The sequence below is a fragment of the Lepisosteus oculatus genome, chromosome 26 (assembly GCF_040954835.1).
Source record: "Lepisosteus oculatus isolate fLepOcu1 chromosome 26, fLepOcu1.hap2, whole genome shotgun sequence".
Lineage (NCBI taxonomy): Eukaryota > Metazoa > Chordata > Actinopteri > Semionotiformes > Lepisosteidae > Lepisosteus > Lepisosteus oculatus.
In genome coordinates, this window is record NC_090721.1 from 237,587 (window position 1) to 255,780 (window position 18,194).

The 18,194-nt window shown below is 43.4% G+C and overlaps 1 protein-coding gene across 5 annotated transcripts; it reads right to left on the reverse strand.

Annotated features, from left to right (window-relative positions):
• Positions 1 to 108: 108 nt before the first annotated feature.
• Positions 109 to 18,194, reverse strand: LOC102693853 (inositol polyphosphate 5-phosphatase K). 5 transcript variants are annotated; one of them, XM_015367801.2, is made up of 14 exons: positions 18,072 to 18,194; positions 16,345 to 16,441; positions 11,464 to 11,568; positions 10,434 to 10,542; positions 8,789 to 8,905; positions 7,984 to 8,159; positions 7,630 to 7,741; positions 7,163 to 7,272; positions 5,254 to 5,280; positions 3,935 to 4,184; positions 3,260 to 3,397; positions 2,635 to 2,718; positions 2,009 to 2,113; positions 109 to 1,580 (listed from the first exon to the last, which is right to left on the reverse strand). In XM_015367801.2, exons 2-14 carry the CDS (start codon positions 16,431 to 16,433, stop codon positions 1,482 to 1,484), a joined length of 1,521 nt encoding a protein of 506 aa, XP_015223287.2. In that variant the 5' UTR covers positions 16,434 to 16,441; positions 18,072 to 18,194; the 3' UTR covers positions 109 to 1,481. The 5 variants fall into 5 exon arrangements, with proteins under 5 accessions (XP_015223287.2, XP_015223289.2, XP_069040310.1 ...); XM_015367803.2 differs by lacking the exon at positions 18,072 to 18,194 and adding an exon at positions 17,503 to 17,986; XM_069184209.1 differs by lacking the exons at positions 16,345 to 16,441; positions 18,072 to 18,194 and adding an exon at positions 12,041 to 13,082 and having other exon boundaries at positions 4,016 to 4,184.

Sequence of the window (18,194 nt, forward strand, 5' to 3'; positions counted from 1 at the left end):
TTTAACAAACAAAAGGTATTATAGTTAATGTCTGCAAGAAATTGTATGGAAAAACTTTTTAAAAGAAAAGCTTAAAAATTAAGAACAGCTAACACAAGACAGATACAATTAAAAATAATAAAACATTTTTATTAGCATTTGTCACTACGAAAATAGAGCACTTCTGGTTTTCCATATAGGAATATTACAGATCAACATTGCACACTAGAAAGCATTTTAAGTACATTACAGCAATATATATATAAATAGTGATTAGAAAAAAACATTTAAAACAAAAAGACAGGCCCTCAGTATTGTAAAATGTAACTCTGCCGTGACTCCTCTGTGCATTTGGAAGCATTAAGCGGCGAGTGGCAGCCTGAGAGCCTGGGTGTTGTGGCTCCAGACTCCTCAAGAAACTCTCTTACACTCATACTCCATCACTGCAGACAATACAGCAAGGATGACTGAACATGGAAAGATATCCACTCAACAGCATGTTAGCAATACATTTAAAATAATATAATTTTGAATTTCTAAATTTCTAAAGATAAAATTAAATACAACTGTGCAACACGATAGTCATTCTTTCTTCTCTATGTTTAAGTAGATCACATTCTTCATTCTCAACAGGATTAAAACAAAGACCCTGAAATGAATTGCTTTTAAAAGAAGGGAACAGCAGTTTATGCCTGTAACTGAAAAGGGCATTGGAAAACAAAACTTTAAGAAACACAAATTTTGTATTTTGCAATTTGAAATCAGTGTCTCTTATATTCTACATTTTAAAAACAAATGTAAAGATTCTGAAGGTAATTCATGGGGAATGCAAACAAAGGTGAGGCATGAGATCTGGGATCTAAAATAATCTGGAGGCTATTTTCAGGTGAATAAAAACCCCTGGAAAAACCCTGAGGTTACACCCCTGCCCCTTGAACAGTGCAACCACGTCATCCCCCCTCCCACTCCCAGAATGCCATGGTGTTCTGTGGTTGTGACAATGCCTGCCGGCACTGGTGAATGTATGTGGGGAGTGGTAAGAATGTCTCCTCGCAGCTAAAATCTTACCTGAAGGAGGCTGAAATCAGTTTTCAATTAACAAGTATTCCTTCTTCAGAATTGATGTGCATGTACTATTTATAATGAATGTCTCTGAAGCATTTATATACACACTCATTGCCAAAATATTCATTCACAATGCATTCATCAAATAACATTATGGTGCATTAGGAGGAGGAGCTCAGAAGCTCACAGAAGCACCAGAGAAGACTCTTCCTAAGCCTCATGTGGAGCCAGTCAGTGGCAGTGCTGTGCCCCTGAAACAGACATGCTGGACCCTATTCAGGCCTTTTCAGACTGTGCCGTCCTGTAGTGTACGTACACGGAGAGAGTGCGCTGTGACGGTGTGAGGGAAGAAAACACCATTCGAGCACTGAGATTTGGGGTGAGTGGCTTAGCCGACAAAAACAGGACAGATCTCTAGTGAAGTAGGGGAAGGGTTCTCAGAAATCTTGGTTGGAATCCAAGCTGGTTGCATTTTCCAGACCACCGATGTTCCCCGATGCCAGTCCCCCTTCTATGGCAACCTTAGACTCGTGGATCTGAGCAGAACATACGTTCACACGTTAGACACAGTCCAAGCCGGCAAGACTGCACGGGCTCAGAACTCCTTAAGGAGACCAAGTTTCATTTTAGTCAGGAATCATGGAGCGTTAAAGGAATGTCTTATGTCCATGAACTTCTAGATTTAAATTTGCTACGTTTATATAAAGAAATGTAAAACAAGTAAGGAATATTTTGAAAACACACAGGCTCTTGTCAACCACGAGGCTAATGCCACAGCCCATGTGTGCAAACCGAGGATGAACTGCAGGGCATCACTGTCCTGTTTAAGCTACTGTAGGGTCTCATTGGATCATATTTTTAAAAGAAGCTTTAAATGACTGCAAAGGCAATGCATACGACGTCAGGAATTCTGACCTTGACCTGTCTGTGTGGTGATGAGCAGAGAGGAGAGGATGGATCTCACCTGGAAAGGGGCACTGATCCCAATGATGCACTGCAAGTTACTGCTGTAGTAGCACAGCAAGAATTCTCCTCCCAGCACCGGGATCTCATTCATGCCCACATACACCTGCACAGGAGACAAACCACCACAGGTAAATCAGGGACAATGACCTTCACAGTGTGCCTGTATATGGTGTATAAAACACAGTGAGGGAATGGTCAGAAGCAACACAGCATTTCCAAAAGAGACTGGTAAGGTCCTGCGCAATGGATGCTTTGTTGATTTGTTAGAATGACAATAGTAAAGATTTCAAATAAATTATTAATTACATCTTAAAGACTGAGGCTATCTAATGTCAATTCCAGTTTGAATGCTTAATGTATATTTCAAGTGTTTTCTTGAAACCATTTGCATGGAGTGTCCATTTCATCCTTACATTCTAACTTGCACAGCAGTAGAGTAAATGTAATTCTAATTAATGTTACGTGAATTCTCTTACTTTTAAATCAAAACTTTTTTGTTGTTGTTGTTTAAGTCAGGCTCAACTGATACCCAGGCAGTTGGATACATGTTGCTGCACTGTAATTTTTTATTAGTACAGAGGTCATTACATTTAGCGAAGTTACCATGGGCAAGCAGGTCATTACCTGGACAGCTTCTTCGTTGTACAGCACTTCATCATCCTTCACCCACACGTAAGTGACGTAATCGCTGTAGCTCCTGAAGCCCACCTGTAGGGGCGACATCTCAGTTCTGGCACCTGCCGTTTCTAATGCAGCCCTCCCTCCACTAACACAATGCATTGATTTGCAACTTTCCTCTCAAAGACAGTAAAAAATTAAAATGATAATTCACTTTGTTGTCCTTCGGAAATTCAATATCAAGCTTCCCTGTTTAACGGTCTTAAACTGAAGTTCGGGAGGTGTGACAACAATAGAGCTGTTCTAAAACATAATTGATCTTGACACCCTTTCTCAAAAGCTGTGTGTGTCATACACAACCCCCTCTTATCTCATTTCACCCCTGTCCTCCTATGCAACTGTCCCTTGGTCCACTCCTCTCTCTGCTGGGGTCCAACCCTTCATGTCCTGTGGTCAGCTGGCTGTTAAACCCAATCTCATTCCACCCAAGTACCCAAAATAAACATCCTCAAACACATCTAATTCTCGGGGTTATTATTCCTCATGAAGTGTAATGTACAAGCGCTGGTAAAGCCATGGAATGATGAACAGAGCACAGGCAGCCTGTGCCCAGGATGAGCTGAGGGCTGACCTTGTAGAGCCCGATCCAGTCCCAGGTGCTGCTGGGGAAGGGCTCCAGGATGCTGTAGGTGATGAGAGCATCTTGGTCAGCGCTCCACTCGCCCTCCGCACACAGCTGCACCAGCGGGGTCTGGAACATCTTCTTCAGCTGGGGGTGGAGACACACCAAATCTGTAAGTGTTCTGCTACCTGTGGCTAGAAGGTTACCGGTTCAAATCCCACAGCCGGCAGAGGAATCCTACTCCGTTGGGCTCCTGAGCAAGGCCCTTAACCCCAACTGCTCCAGGGGCGCTGCACAATGGCAGACCCTGCGCTCTGACGCAAGGCTCTCTCCCTGTCTGTGTGTCTGTGTGTCTCATGGAGAGCAAGCTGGGGTATGCGAAAAGATAATTCCTAATGCAAGAAATTGTAAGGGTTAATAAAGTGATGTTAAACATTTTTGGGTGTTTTATGAAATGACTAGAAAGTGGACTTACAACTGGAAAATAGAAGGATTTTAAAGAGATGTGGGTGTCTAAATAAAAATATCCGGCCATTCTGGGATTTAAAGAAATGGCTGAAGATCCCTGGGCCATTAGGCAGTTAGCAACTGAATAAGCAAGATTAAGCCATTTATGCTCTTAGATTTTTCTCTTATCAGGGTGATCTCACATTTTGCAAGTAGCCCTTAAAATCAGATTCTCACCTCCAGAATGAAAGTGCCGGTGACTGGTTTGTGGTCGCTAATGCCATAGCTCATGTGACTGGTGTAGGAGTCTAGAGTCACCTTGACTGGAGATACCAACTCCTTCACTTGTGTTTGCTCCTCCCCTTTCCATTCCTCCTCTTGCTCCTCCCCTTTCACATTAGTCTCCGCCTCTTCAGCAGCATCCTGGTCACTACTCATCACCCGCCACAGTATCCGGTCCGTCCAGGCTGGCTTCCTTTTCTTACCACTGTCAACAGGAACAGGGGGCATTTGAGAGTGCAGGGATGGCTGGTAATGTCTGGGAAGACTTGAATGAACTTCAAAGTTTCTTATCCTTGTATGAAAATTCTGCAAACTAAGACTAAATTATTACCAATTTTCTTCTAAATATAGCCTGAAACCAGTGCTTCTGACTGGTTGTCAACCAATCATTCATGCATTTAGATAGTTCCCCCCATCTGGCTTGGTGATGCAGGCACATTCTGGTCGTGACCACTGTTAGTGCAAGCAGAAAATGACATGCACACTAACTGATAGAAACAGCTGTTCCATTCTTTTAGCAAAAGGGTGCCTTATGAAAAACACACTTCCATCCCAAAAGAGGATAACAGGGACAAGTGAGGGTGCTAACTACCCCTCTTGGAGTGGGAAAAGGAGGGTCCGAAGGTTAGTTTGGAATCAGAAAGGCTCATTCTATACCTAAGAATACTGCCACATAGCACCACGTGCTCCCTATGCGAAAGAGATACTCTCAAGATCATTATTAAAAATAGTAATATTATAAGGGTCTAAAATTTCTCTAACTGTAAGGCAAACAATAATTATTTTAATCACTAAATTATTTAAATTTAACACACTGCTTTATAAAAGGCTTTGAACTACTGTATATTTCTGATTTTAACTGGAGTATTTCCCTCATAATTTTATTTTAATTTTGTTTTTCTGAAGGCATACTTCAGTACAGTGTCTGCTTATATAACGTTATAAAAAAGCTGAATTAAAGGCGTTGGTCAACACATGGTCAGCTGAGCAGGTGCTACTGCAGCTGCACAAATCCACCCAAAGGACAGCAAAACAACTGCAACCTCTGCACTGAAGTAAACACCAAGGCAATGTACCATTGCCCTTTAAAGGGATTGAGAAGGTCTTTCTGGGTCCTTTGGAGCCTTTCATTCTATGGGCAGTGTTCCTGGGGTTCAGTATTTCCTGCTGGTCTAGCAAAAAAATTGAACTGGTTTTCTACTTTAGCACAAATTGCACTGTGTAAAGTCCACAGAGATACGAGAGGGATTCAAGAAGAACTTTTTAACTCTTACTTAAAACCCAACCACGTCTTCTGCTCCCTGCAAAAAGAACACAAGTTAATATTTTATCAGAAGCCAGGGTCTCACAATTGGAGCAGTAGGAATACAACTGTAAAAACTTTGGATGTAAGTTCAAAATGACAACTTGATTTTTTTCTGAGCACCTACTTCACAAGTCATCACTTAAATCCAGGGCTGTCTGTCTCCAGATATGAGAATAATGAGATTCTACTATTGTACTCATTTTCAAAGCTGTATAGTCCCTATTACCCATCAACATTGATAATATTTGAAGAAACACTTCATCTGGTTCCCTAACAGGGCTAAGGCTGATTTGCCACCTGAACTGTAAACAACTAACATTCAGAAATAAAAAGCCAAGCACACACCCCTAACAGAGAGAAATTACATTTAAAGAAACCTTGCATCTGAGTGTCCATGGCTGTCAGATTGTCTTGACAGCTGATTAGTGTATGCCCTAGCTTTTTAAAGATATAGAATAAATAATGGCTAAAGCTGTGTGCTTGGTAGGTAGTAAAACTGCGCAAATAAAAATCTAAAAGAATGTAAACTTGGGCTGCATGGTGGCGCAGTTGTTAGTATTGGTTCCTCACAGCACTGGGGCCCTGTGTTCAATCCCTGGAATGCTGTCTGTGTGAAGTCTGTATGTTCTCCCAGTGTTCATGTGGGTTTCCTCCAGGTGCTCTGGTTTCCCCCTACAGTCCAAGAACATACTGGAAAGTTAGTTAGCTTCTGGGAAAACTGGCCCAAACTGGGAAAACTGTGTGAGTGCGAGTGTCTGTGTGTGTCCTGTGATGGAGTGGCGTCCTGTCCACGGTGTAACTGCCTTGAACCCGTTGCTTGCTGGGATAGGATCCAGCTCCCATGCAACCCTAAATTAGATGAGGCACTCAGAAAATGGATGGATGGAATGTAAACTGTCAAACAGAATTGTATGTCTAAAAAGCAACAGAGTGACAGCTGGGCCTCCTAACACTCTTAGACATTTTTCTCTATGCCAGCAGGCACAGCATAAACAGCCATTGTCCTAGAGACAGCCCAGCCATGACATGGTGGCCTCTGATCATCGTGATGCACTGACATGAGACGAGTGCATTCTAGGGGTTACTGAGGCTGTGCTGTTATCCAGGAATAGATGCAAGACACAGCTACGTTACAGGGCATCAAACTAGGACAGAGGTGTGTAATTTAGAGAAGTTTGTATAAAATACATCCAGTGAAGCATGAGACAATGTGCTTCCCTGTTGAGAACTGTCAAATAACATCATGGCTAGGGTCCTACTTATTGTACAATACACCAGACATTGCAGATGACACATTATGTGGTTTCTATCCCAGTTTCTAGCAGTGCATGGGGACTTCGCACAGAACCCAACACAGAACTGCTGTAAACTTTCAGGGACTGGTCTTTTTCTTCCTGACTTCCCCCCAAAACTTGATCAGTAAGTTCACATCTATATCCTCTGTGTGCTGATAAATCCAAGCTCTAGTTTGTGCTAGATCAGAAAAAAAGCAATAGCATTTGATAGTGCATGAGATGAATCATTGCATCACTCAGATCACTCAGGGGAGAAAAAGAAAATTATAGTACCACTAGTAATTATAGTACCACTAGTGCAGCTTGCTAGCTCATACAAGCACCATGATTTTGTTGTGTTTCTATATGATTGGAACTAGTAGCTCAATAGATTTAAAAGGCAGACTGTACTCTCAATTTAGAATTTAAACAAGTTTTATAATGCCAATAGGTGGCGATATCTACAGACAAAAGCTTACAGAGGCAGTTAAATGACACTGAATGAATAAGGGAAAACTGACATCAAGTTGTAACTGTGTCTTATCAGCATGTCTACAGTAAGTATACAGATACACCCGTAGCTCAGCAGTACCCTCAGCCTACCTGGTGTCATAAGTCTCCGAGTGCAGGTCATACTTGTAAGTGGGCTTGAATCGCAAAGGGCCCTCTTGGAACTCCCTCAGGAAGGCCTCCTTCTTTTTCGCCATGTTCAGCTACAAAAAGACAGATCAGTTTGAAATACAAAACACACAGAGACCAACACATTCCCAAACTAACAGCCTGGAGATGTAGCCAGTACTAGCGTTATTCAATAATTGGCTTGGTCAAAACTCACATGGCCCTAAAGAAAATCCCCAAATCCCATCACAATATCTAAAGAAAACCTTCTCCTCTAATCCAGTCCTGTTTAATACCTGATACCTTAGGAGACAATGTTATACCGGAGAACAACAGAGTCCAAATTCCCACATTTCTAGTCGGTCTCACAGTGTCAGAGGCCTGCGTCTGGGCTCAGTGTCTGAGCCCAGTGTCCGTAAGACACAGCCCACCTCTGAGCAAGTGCTGCTCACCTGGTCCTTCTCCCAGAGTAAATGGAAGCGCTTGTTGTTGATGGCCTCTCTCATGAAGTGCATGCCATGATCAGCAATGCGAAAATTCAGATCTCCAAACCAGAAGACCACCCTAGCCAAGACAAAGACAGAGAACTTTAGAAAATGCTACAAAAATTTAGTGTTCAAGTTTCCATTCCTTTTCCTTTCAGTTTATAATTGACAAGTATCCCCCCTCACTTATTGTAACCCAGAAATCAGGTGCCACCACACAGACCACCTACTTCCCAAGTGTCACCTTAGTCAAGCACCACTATGAGAAGACATGTCCAGCTTATAATGCAACAGCCCCTCACCAAAAGCCCTGTTTCTTACTTGTGGTCGAGAATGTTTGGCACATTGTCCGTGTCAAATGCATGCGTTTCCAGGATGTGCTCAATCTCGTCCACACGCTGACTGGCGTTCTCCATATGTGCCATCAGGTGGCAGTTGAGGAAACAGATCAAGTGACCATAGAAAGACATGCGGACAGACACACCTCCTTTATTCCCCTGTTGAAGGCAAATCGACAGTTCTCAATACTCAGTGCAACCAGGCAGGGCTTTGTTCCAGCAGGTAGCAGACAATCTGATTAACAAGGAATTAGTCAACACTGCACTGCAGAACTCGCGAAATGTACTTGAAAATTAAATGTTTTAATAAACAAAAATCCCAGGTTGAACACATAGGTATAATACACAAGACACAGAGGAATTATAAGAAAGTATCCCATCATTCTGTTTGTGTTACCAATGCATTTCTGAAAATCTCAAGGTATGATGTACAAATGTGCACTGCATATTTCATTTTGACCTCTGAGATTTTGCATCACCACTGTTAATATGAATGAGTACACTGGCTGCGGTGTCTGACCAAGACAATTCCCAACTCAACATTTTTAAGACTCGTGGTAAACATGCAATACTGCTGAACAGCATGCTGGAAAGACAGCAGCAGTCAGCAGGCAGCCCTTCACCTCCCCTTCTGTTCATCTGCATCAAACTCATGAGTTGAGTTGTAGAACTGGACACCAGATTACTTATAAGCATGGCAGAAAATTTAGATTTTTTATATTGTTTCAGTTTTAACTTGGTTTTATCATTTGCTGGTGCCTGAAGGCAGGAATCGCTCTCTTTCCTACCCAGTATCCGTAGATGCCGGTGCGGGTGTAGCTGGCCTGGATGTCCCGGATGAATGTGATGTGCGCTTGCTTGGCAAAGAGGAGCAACAGGAGTCCCTGCATGCGGATGGATATCAGCTGCATGAGAAGGGACAGACAGGGTTGGGGGACAATGAGCTTGCCTCCATTCTGAAATCAAAGCTATTAATCAAAAAGTGAGGTGAAGAGAAAATATTTATTTTCAAGACAAATGTATGTGAAGTTATGGGCTCAACATGAAACAGCTAAGCGAACAACTGGCCATTGGCCATTCATTGAGTCACAGCACAACATGGCCACTTGGTCACGAAAGATTCCAAGGCACTGCTCACACAAACAGGAGTATGCACCCCGGTGATCTGGCTAAATGTCACTGTGCTCAAACAGTCTGGCCTCCCTAAAGTTCCCCCTGGTGCAGCAGTTCCTCACTCCTAGCCTGGATCTGCTCCTGCAGAGCAGATGCTGAGCATCACCCACGATGGAGGAGGAAATGGGTCTCCTTTAGTATGAAAGGGGATAAATATGTGTGAAAATCGATTATTATAAATTGGCTTTATCACTGGTTCCCAACTAATGGCCTGAACATTTCTGTTATGAGACAGCATGTGCTCTGCTTCTCACTAACTGCTTTGCAGATTCTAAGCTGTCCAGAAATAAAGCAAGCAAACGGGTCTAGAGTGGACATTGAAAGGAAGTGGTCCCTTTGGAGAAAAGTCTGTTCTTAATGACAGACGAATCTCCTGGGCACCTGTCAGCTGTTCAGGTCCCATTCTGGGTACTGGTAGTGTACAGCGCTTCAGCACTTTAGGGTTGACAGGTTCATTCAGAAGACAGGAGAATGAGAGAGATCATACAGGCAAAAGAGCAACTCCATGTGCTGCCAGTATGAACTGCAGGGAACTCTAGTGTGAACTACGTTAGCTAGTATTATCCCACTGTTCCTTTCAAGCAAACAGAGGTTTCCAGATAACAGAGGACACTACAAAGACATACATGTTCAGACACTCTGAGAATAAAAAGTTTAATAAAAAATGAAGGCTTAACAATATTAATTGGTTTGGACCACAAATGAGACTCTGTTTGATAAACAAACCATGCCCTCTCACTGTATTAACAGCCCCCTAATGAGGTGGATGACAATGCCTTCCATTGTTCAGGAAGGCCAAGTCAGCAGCGAGAGATACAGCACACACATGTCTCTGAAAGACACTGAAGCTGCTGGGATGGCAGCCTGGCCCAGTACTGCAATGAAAAGGTCCTGCATCAAGACCATTAGTTTCAGCCTTGACTGGAGATACAGCTTCAACTACAATTCTTTAAAGATGGTAGCACCTCTTTTAACCAGCTCTTAGTTTGCCACAAGCCTACAGCAGTGTCAGTGTTCAGGAATTTTATGTATTTGCATTTTGAAAAAGAAACAAAGTCTTCATGTGTGAGAGGAGAAGACCGCTTTGTTACAGCATCATAGCTTTCCCTAACTTGCAGGCACAGATGGTGCTACACAGAGAACTGGCATGGAATTCATTTTTACTTTCTTCATCAGTTTTTTACGCTCATGTTTGAAGCTCTAGAACTCTAGAAGGTGTGAACTGAGACGGACGCTGCAGAGAAGAGTAAAAGGCCGAACCTTCACATATCCCAGCGGGGCCAGCGTGTCCATCAGGAGGCGACTCCAGGGGTCCTCAAACGTCATGTCATTAATAAAATTCAGAAGCCTGGAGTTGACTTCCTGCAGCCTGCAGAGAAAACACAGAACAGCTGCCAAAGGCACCAGCGATACCAGCCTATGCCACCCGCATCCAGCATGCCGGAGTGCAGCTCTAGGCGGGCACTCTGCACTGGCAGCTCCTGAATGGGTGCACACGCCTTTCAGGGCTTCTTTATTTTCCTCTTCGAACATGACTGAACATGTCAGATGTCAACTGACACACCAGGGACCTGTGTGAGGACTTTGTTGCCTTCTGAGCAGTGATCAGAGGTATTATTCTCTTCTCGGGCATCAGCAGCTGTGGTTGAGGTAAGAGTACAGTACTGCATGTCTCGGGCTGAATATGTTAGAAACATATGCCTAATTCTTAGTAAGAAAGGATTTTCTGCAACATACATGTCTGCTCTGTCTATTTTGTTTTAGTCTTTAACTGGGACTTAATTTTTATTCTGTGACTTAAAGTTCTTATTGTTAGCTATGACTGTACTGTGATACTGGCAAAACTGATGCCCTTATAGCTGGTGTTAAAAAAAGTCAAACGGTAACATAAAATGATACATAAAGTAGAGGCTCATGTCACTCTGAAACAGAGCTTTAAAATAGTTATTACAGAGAATAAATTGTGTGAATTTCAAGGTAGGATGTTGCATGTTTTGATGTTAATGGAGTCTCTATGTGGCATTTAATTTTGCTTTGTACAACAAGCTGTTTTACTGTTGTTTGAAGTAGGACCATTTGTCACACACAACAGTCCTGTAAGCAGGGTGCTGACAATACCATGGAGCAGATCTCAAGAGAAAGTGGTCTTAAAGGAATGGCAGAAACTGAATAAGCAATACTCCTTTAAAAGGAGAACAGATTTTGTAATTGCAGTAGAAAGTGATGAAATAGAAATGTAGATGGGAAGAAGCCTCTTGCAGGATGTCCCACCTGCTGGACACTCACTCACCCAATCACAAACAAGTCAGCAGGTTTCTCAGAGTCCAGCTCCAGCAGGGAGCTGACATCGCTGGGGGGGGCAGCAGTCCCCACATTCCAGGTGACCATGTGCAACCTGAGAGAGAGGAGCAGAACCACAGCACCGCTGGTACATAAAGAAGGACACATTCCAGACATGGACAACTTGCATTGCATTGGTTCAGAGGAACATCGCTGCACTGCGTCTCCAAAGGCTATAAATAGCATCTCAGAAATTTTACAAAAACATCCAACAAGAGTCCAGCTGGAAACCACATTACTCCATCCCCTCCTCACTATGAAAAATCTCAGTGATGTGCCTGTAAATTTATGATACGTATGACTGAGACATTTGACTAGAGACTTTCCCATTTTGTTTTTTAGTATGTCTGCACCTCTCGCATCACATCAGTTAAAGCATTCTGAGTACTGAAGTGGAGGAGGAATTTGTGCTCATTGCCCTGGTTGTCCTTCCCTGGACTATCGGAAATACATGTGAATTTCTGGAGCTTTAAACCACTCTCTCTCCCCCCAGGACGCCAGGGAGCAGATGGTAACAGCCAAGGCACCTGAAGCGCTCCTCCTCGCGGGCGCCCCGCTTCCCGCAGAGCAGGAAAGCCTCATTCAGGGTGCGAGACACCTCCTCCTGCAGCTCCTCGTCAGAGCTCAGGTCCTCCACGCAGGTCATGAGCTGCACCACGCGCTGGCGCAGGAGCAGCCTCCCGCTGGTGGACACCGAGGCTGTGCTGGCCATGCTGTCGGAGCGGGCACGCAGCCCCGGGAGCCCCTCCGCATCCTCCATCCGCTGGCAGGCTGGGTCGGTCAGGGCGAGCTGGCAGTGAAGCTCCACACGCAATCACACACTGCCTCCCGGCACTTCTGCTCAGACTAGCCGATTGCGGCAGCAAGCCAGTAGCAATGCAAAACAAGCCGATCGATGAAAATTAAGATGATTCAATTACTGGTACAAGTGTTCAGTGAAAAGTTCTTAAAAATATATGAATGAGCTACAATCAATGGTTCCAGTATGAATCAGCAACTGCAATTCAAACAACAGTTTCTTGTTCTCTTTCTTGAACTTCTTTTGCATCCAGAATAAAATCCTTTCCAAAGTTCTTTGGTCAAAAGGTAATTTCTTGCAGTTTACAAAGCTGTAGTCGGACGTTTCAGAGCAGGTGAACAAGTCCTCCTTCTTTCAGCACGGGAGGAGCTCCAGCACCAGGACTGGCAGGCCCAGCAAGACCACCAAAAAGACAGAAGGAAAAACACCAAAAGACCAACTTCCTAATGAAGTAACAAGTCCACTTCTCCTTTAGGTCCAATTGTGCTCCTCAAATGAATTGGTGAAAACAACAATAAAACTTAAAAGGATGTTCTGCCTCTCAAGTGGAGGATTATTTAAATCTCCAGGAACCCACGTGACAGAGAGGCCTTGGTGACCAGAGGCTTGCGAATGCGTCTGTGCTGGGCACTGGCTGATTCCAGCATCACTGGCCCATTGTTAGGAGACATTTGAGCTCTAATCCGGTTAATATTCCAGTGAGGCAAATAATGATTTGTCTTGTGCGTAAGAGTTGGACTCTATAACACCAACAGTCTTGCTCTCCAAGCCAAATCACGACAAAAGGGGGTCTATCCCCCTCTAGCCCCAGTCTAGCCCCAATCCCCCACCTAGCCTCTTAACATGCTATTGGTCCACTGTGGTGGTCAGGCCACAAAATACATTAAAATTAAGTCAGCAGGTTAAAAAGGGCATTGGCAAAGTAAATAACTGTCTGAATTACATTTGATACCTTTGGCTTATTTTCAATGTCACTGAAGAGTTATCAGAATAACTTTCGCCACAGCATCCATTGGCTTGCCCAGTACAGTATGGAATTGTTCAAAATTATACCAAACTGGGCAACCTTAATGTTTACTTTAATTCTTATTGGAAAATTAGATTCTCTTACAATAACTTTGCTTAAAATTGCATTTTAAAAGAAGGTAACTACATTACATTATTCAGAGAGTAGTATCTGTGTATGAATTAGATGTAGCATATGCGTCATGACTTAACAGACTATCCCCATTAACAGACCACCCTTCCCCCAACAGAATGTTAAATTTTGCTTTTACTGTATTAACAGGACTCATAGATGTCATTATGCCCTGATTTTAGGTACATAGGTGCAGAAAGAAGTGAAGCAAAAGATCAAGATGGCCCATTTATCCCATCATACTTGTTTTCTTTTGGTAGAATAAAGCTAAAAGATTGCTGGGACCAAGGCTGCACCAATCCAACACCTTTCCAGAGCTCTCAGACAGCCACAGGCCTGCGGTTCAGCTCCCTCCTCACCCCCCCGTCACCCCACTCCTTCCAGGACAGCTCTGGAGCTGAAGCACACAAAGAAGAAAATCCGCTTTCCCCTGTGACAGCAGAGCTCTGGTTCTTAATTGGCAGAACTCCTGGCTAATGAATTGAAACTGTGCTTGGAGTGCTCAGATGTCCAGAAAAAGACTGTTACACAAAACCCACAAATACCTCTTTCACAAGGACTTTAATCCCCTCAGTTCACTGGATAATTCTGTCACAAGGTGCTTCCAGCATTCCTGAACATATCACAACAGAGGCATTCTTCAGATCAGGGGGCCAGGAGCAGGGTGAGGGTCTGAGCTCCAGTTCAGACCATTTGAACTTGCATGATCTGTTCAGCTGGCCAAACTCCGTCTCCATTAGTCAGGACCAGTGGATGCAATAGTGACATTCTCAATCTTCTCAAATTGCTATAATTGAGAGCACTGCAAGCTGCATTCTGACATATGTATGTAGAAAGATACAAGGACAGCTCCCACTAGAAAAAGCCCAGCACATTTGCGAGATGAGGTGCAGATTTTGTGAATAATATAAAACGTAATTAAGTTAATATGAACAGTTACAAACAAGAGGAGGACACCCAGGTTATCTTGTCTCTTTGTTAGTCCCTAACTGAAGGATCAAGCTGTTTTCTAACAGAAGCCAGGGTATGGGCTTCAACAAGGCTGGGTAACATGTTCTACATTCCCACAACCCTCTGGCTGAAGACATACCTCCTGTCCTCAGTTTAAAATGTACTTCCTCGTAGTTTCTGCTTGTAGCCTCTGTATCTTCACGTAGGGTTTGCGTTTAATTGTTTATTCGGAAGAAATCTACTGGGCTGATGTTGTCAATGTCTTTGAGGATTTTGAACATTTGTATCAGGTCGGCTTATTGTCTTCTCTGTTCAAAACTGTAAAGATTTAGTTCCTTTGGCCTGTCAGTGTAGGAAATTTCTTTGTGATCTGGAATGTATCTGGTTGCTCTTTTCTGGACAGATTACACAGAAGCAACATCTTTTCTACAACATGGTGTACAAAACTGTACACAATTTTCTAAATGAAGCCATGCTAGTGCATTGAAGACGTTTAACATAACATCCCTTGATTTAAATTCTGCACTTTTAAATTTAAATATATATTCTTTCATACATATTTAGGATTTCCTTTTTATTCCTTCTCCTCATTGTCTAGAAGATATAAGCAGAACCTGCATCAACACACACATCTGTCGTTTACATCAGTAGCCTCTTCTATCTCAGTTTCCCATTTTGTATCTGCAAGTTATCTTCTTGCTGCCTACACTGCCAAACCCTGCCTACCTCTCCTATTGTCACTTGGATTCAACAAGGAGTGGCAACACTTGCCAACTTGGGTGGACTTAACTTGACCAGGACACCCTCATCTTGTCGTGCAAGAGTGGCCCCTGTGACTGGCCAGGGCCTGCGAGTGTCCAGTGTGGTCTCCGAGGAGCGCTCGCTCTGCTGTAGGCTCCACAGTTCGCGCTGCCTGACCAGGCAAAGGAGCAGAAACACGCGCTTTCACAGAGCACGCTATGAGCACCCTCACTCCTCTGATCTTGGACTGTATCGGTGAGTCAAACTGATTATTTCTGTGATCGGAAGTGCATAAACAGAAAATTATTGACAATTATAATTTTTTTATCAATTCAGGAACAGTCTCACAAAACATAATATATATTATATATAAATAATAACATATGGAAAAAATGGCAAAAAAGTTCTCTATTGGTCCAGCCTGAATAGTAGGACTGATCTTTCCCATTTTTTCTAATTTTTTCTTCTTTCTACAGCACCTACCAGTTACTAATCCCTAAACTCCGTATGTATGTGGTAAGAAGCTCTATATACAGTCCCGGGCGGCAATACCCTAACAACCCCAGAGCAATGAGCACCAGCTTCGCACCTTCAGAGCAAATGAAGAACTAAGAGCACAGACTGTGTTCTCCAGCAGTGAGGGATCAGGTATTTCCTCATGGCGACACATGGGTCCACACCTGACCAGCTCTGAGCACCAGAACCCTCTCACTTCCTGGAAGCAGGTTTCTTATGAGGTAACAAGTTACAAGAGGAAAGAGGTCTGCAGCTTCAACCATCCATGTCAATCTTCCTGTCGATGCCTTTTCCAAGGCAACAGCAATGGAACTAAAAACTCCCCACTGCTCTGGCAGCTCCCCAGGGAGACAGGGCCCTGAGCATAAGGGTCTCACAGGGGAAAGACCAGGTTTCTGCAGCCAGGTGTGAACCTGCCCTCAGGACGTGCTGAAGACACCTGGAGCATGAGGAAGGTCATCAATTGGCCATTTTACCCAAATAGTTCATGTGATTCATAGTAGATGTTCAAGCTGGGGATCTCATTCAGCTGTTTCAGACTCCCAAAGCCTTTTGTCTGATCAGATAACAACATTCAACATCTAAGGTTAAATAACCATAATTAGAATCATGTATCATGATCTACACATTGCAGAAACACTCAGCTCTCACACTGGCATCATTATCATCCTCACCCCTAAACGTACCTGAAAGTGTCCATCTTGGCTGCAGTCTTACTGCTGATCTTGGCCTGGAACAGAGAGTTCTGGGTCTCTGACGTAGGGCTTAAATGCATCCTTGAGCCTGTGAAGACACACACCACATCAGCTCACGGACGCAGCTTCATCATTCCCAGGGACCCTGCAGTCACACAGTCCAGTGCTCTGGGAGAAGCCTGAGAAATCAGTGCTGCATCATTTGCACTGCTGACAACTGAGGTGTGTGCAGATACCACGAAAGGGTCAGGCTCAATCTGATGTTTCTGTGCTGTGTCCTACAGCCCTAACTATTGTGAAATATTAATATTTTGAATGCAGTACTTCTCTGTATATTACAAAACACTATTTGAAAACAAATGATGGAACAGACAGCTAATTCATAAAAAAGATTAGCCACATCCTGGATTTTCTCTGTGTCTAATCGCCTTTTCTAATCCTTCTGATGTCTGCTTTTCACAGACCATCACATGCCTGGACCAGAACAATCTGATCAATATGCTGCATGTCTTTTTCAGAATCGCTTCCCCAGAATTCCTTCTTATACAGGGCTGACGGTAAAGGTCTGCGCTTTTACTGTGCTCGTGATACAGGCACTCTCACGTCGTCTCCCATTATTTATCGGGCGTCTCCATCTTCCAGGGCTGCTGTCAGAAAAGATTTTATATGTTCGTGATTTTTTCCGCTTCACTCCAATGCTGATATAGCTGTGCCATATCTATCTATGGAACCAGAACATTAATAGCACGCTGTTTAATCATTTTATAATATTTAGCGTTATAATTCAGCCCTTTAATATTTAAATCCAGAGACATCTTGAATGCCTGGTTTATGACAAGTGGAATTCTTTTTAAAACAATTTTTAATTAAAAACTGTTCAAGTACAGTTTTATTTAAAAAATCTTTTTTATCAGCCTATGACGTTCACAGTAGACATCTGTTAATCAAACAGCGCAGACCCACATCTGCGTGACACTGGAACACTGACAGGACGCGACACGACACGGAAAACACCTGTGGGTGCGAGTGGTCTACAGCATGAACAACGAGAGCATAATTATAGATCTTCGCGTTGTAGGAAACTTAAATCATCCTGATGCCACTCTCCATAAATACCGGACTTGCAATACACGAGCTGACACGTCTTACCGTCTTAAGAGTTCCAGTTTTAACATCAGTCAACTGGTAAAGTGCCAACAGCTTCAACATAGTAGCGTTCCTACTATAAGAGCATGTGTAAACACGCAGAGCACAATCACGCATCCCACGTTAGACGGCAAACGACCGTGTTTAACATCATTATTACTATCCACATTAACACTAAGCACTGCGCTGCTTCGCCTACGTACGTCACTGTGAGATACTGTTATTCCCATAGCTGAGTCAGGCTGAGCCAAATAAACGCGGAAAGAAAAGAATTTCATGCTGCCCGTTCACTCCACGATTTCCTTTATTTTAGAAATAATCTCATCTTTCAGACATTTACGACTTCTAGGCAGACGTCGCAAAATAAGTTTAAAGGCATCTCTGACAGCACAGATTAGCGCATCAGTTGACTAATCACGTATTTACAGCACCGCCCCTCCTCTCCGATCAAATAAAGGCTAAACGGATCCGCCAGAGAGGCATCAGTTTCCTTCTATATATTTTCCTGCTAATCTGAACATGGTCGATTCACAATGTTTCAATTACCATAAAAACAAAATATTAAGTCATACCGTGCGGTAATAATGAGCCAGCTACGCCAGTCACGCTGTCCGAAAAACAAACAGGTGCATCTGCTGTGCCTACTGAGTGACCGGGCGCTTGCAGACACAGCCGCTTGCTGCCAGCCCGAGTGC

What these genes read in the sequence shown, in the direction of transcription:
- LOC102693853 (XM_006640931.3), bottom strand. Translation starts at nt 12,273, where the DNA reads ATGGAGGATGCGGAGGGGCTCCCGGGGCTGCGTGCCCGCTCCGACAGC. An exon ending in CCGGCATCTACGGATACTGG is followed by an intron (nt 8,160 to 8,788) that starts GTAGGAAAGAGA and finishes TGCCTTCAACAG; the next exon opens with GGGAATAAAGGAGGTGTGTC. An exon ending in TACTCTGGGAGAAGGACCAG is followed by an intron (nt 7,273 to 7,629) that starts GTGAGCAGCACT and finishes GTCTTTTTGTAG; the next exon opens with CTGAACATGGCGAAAAAGAA.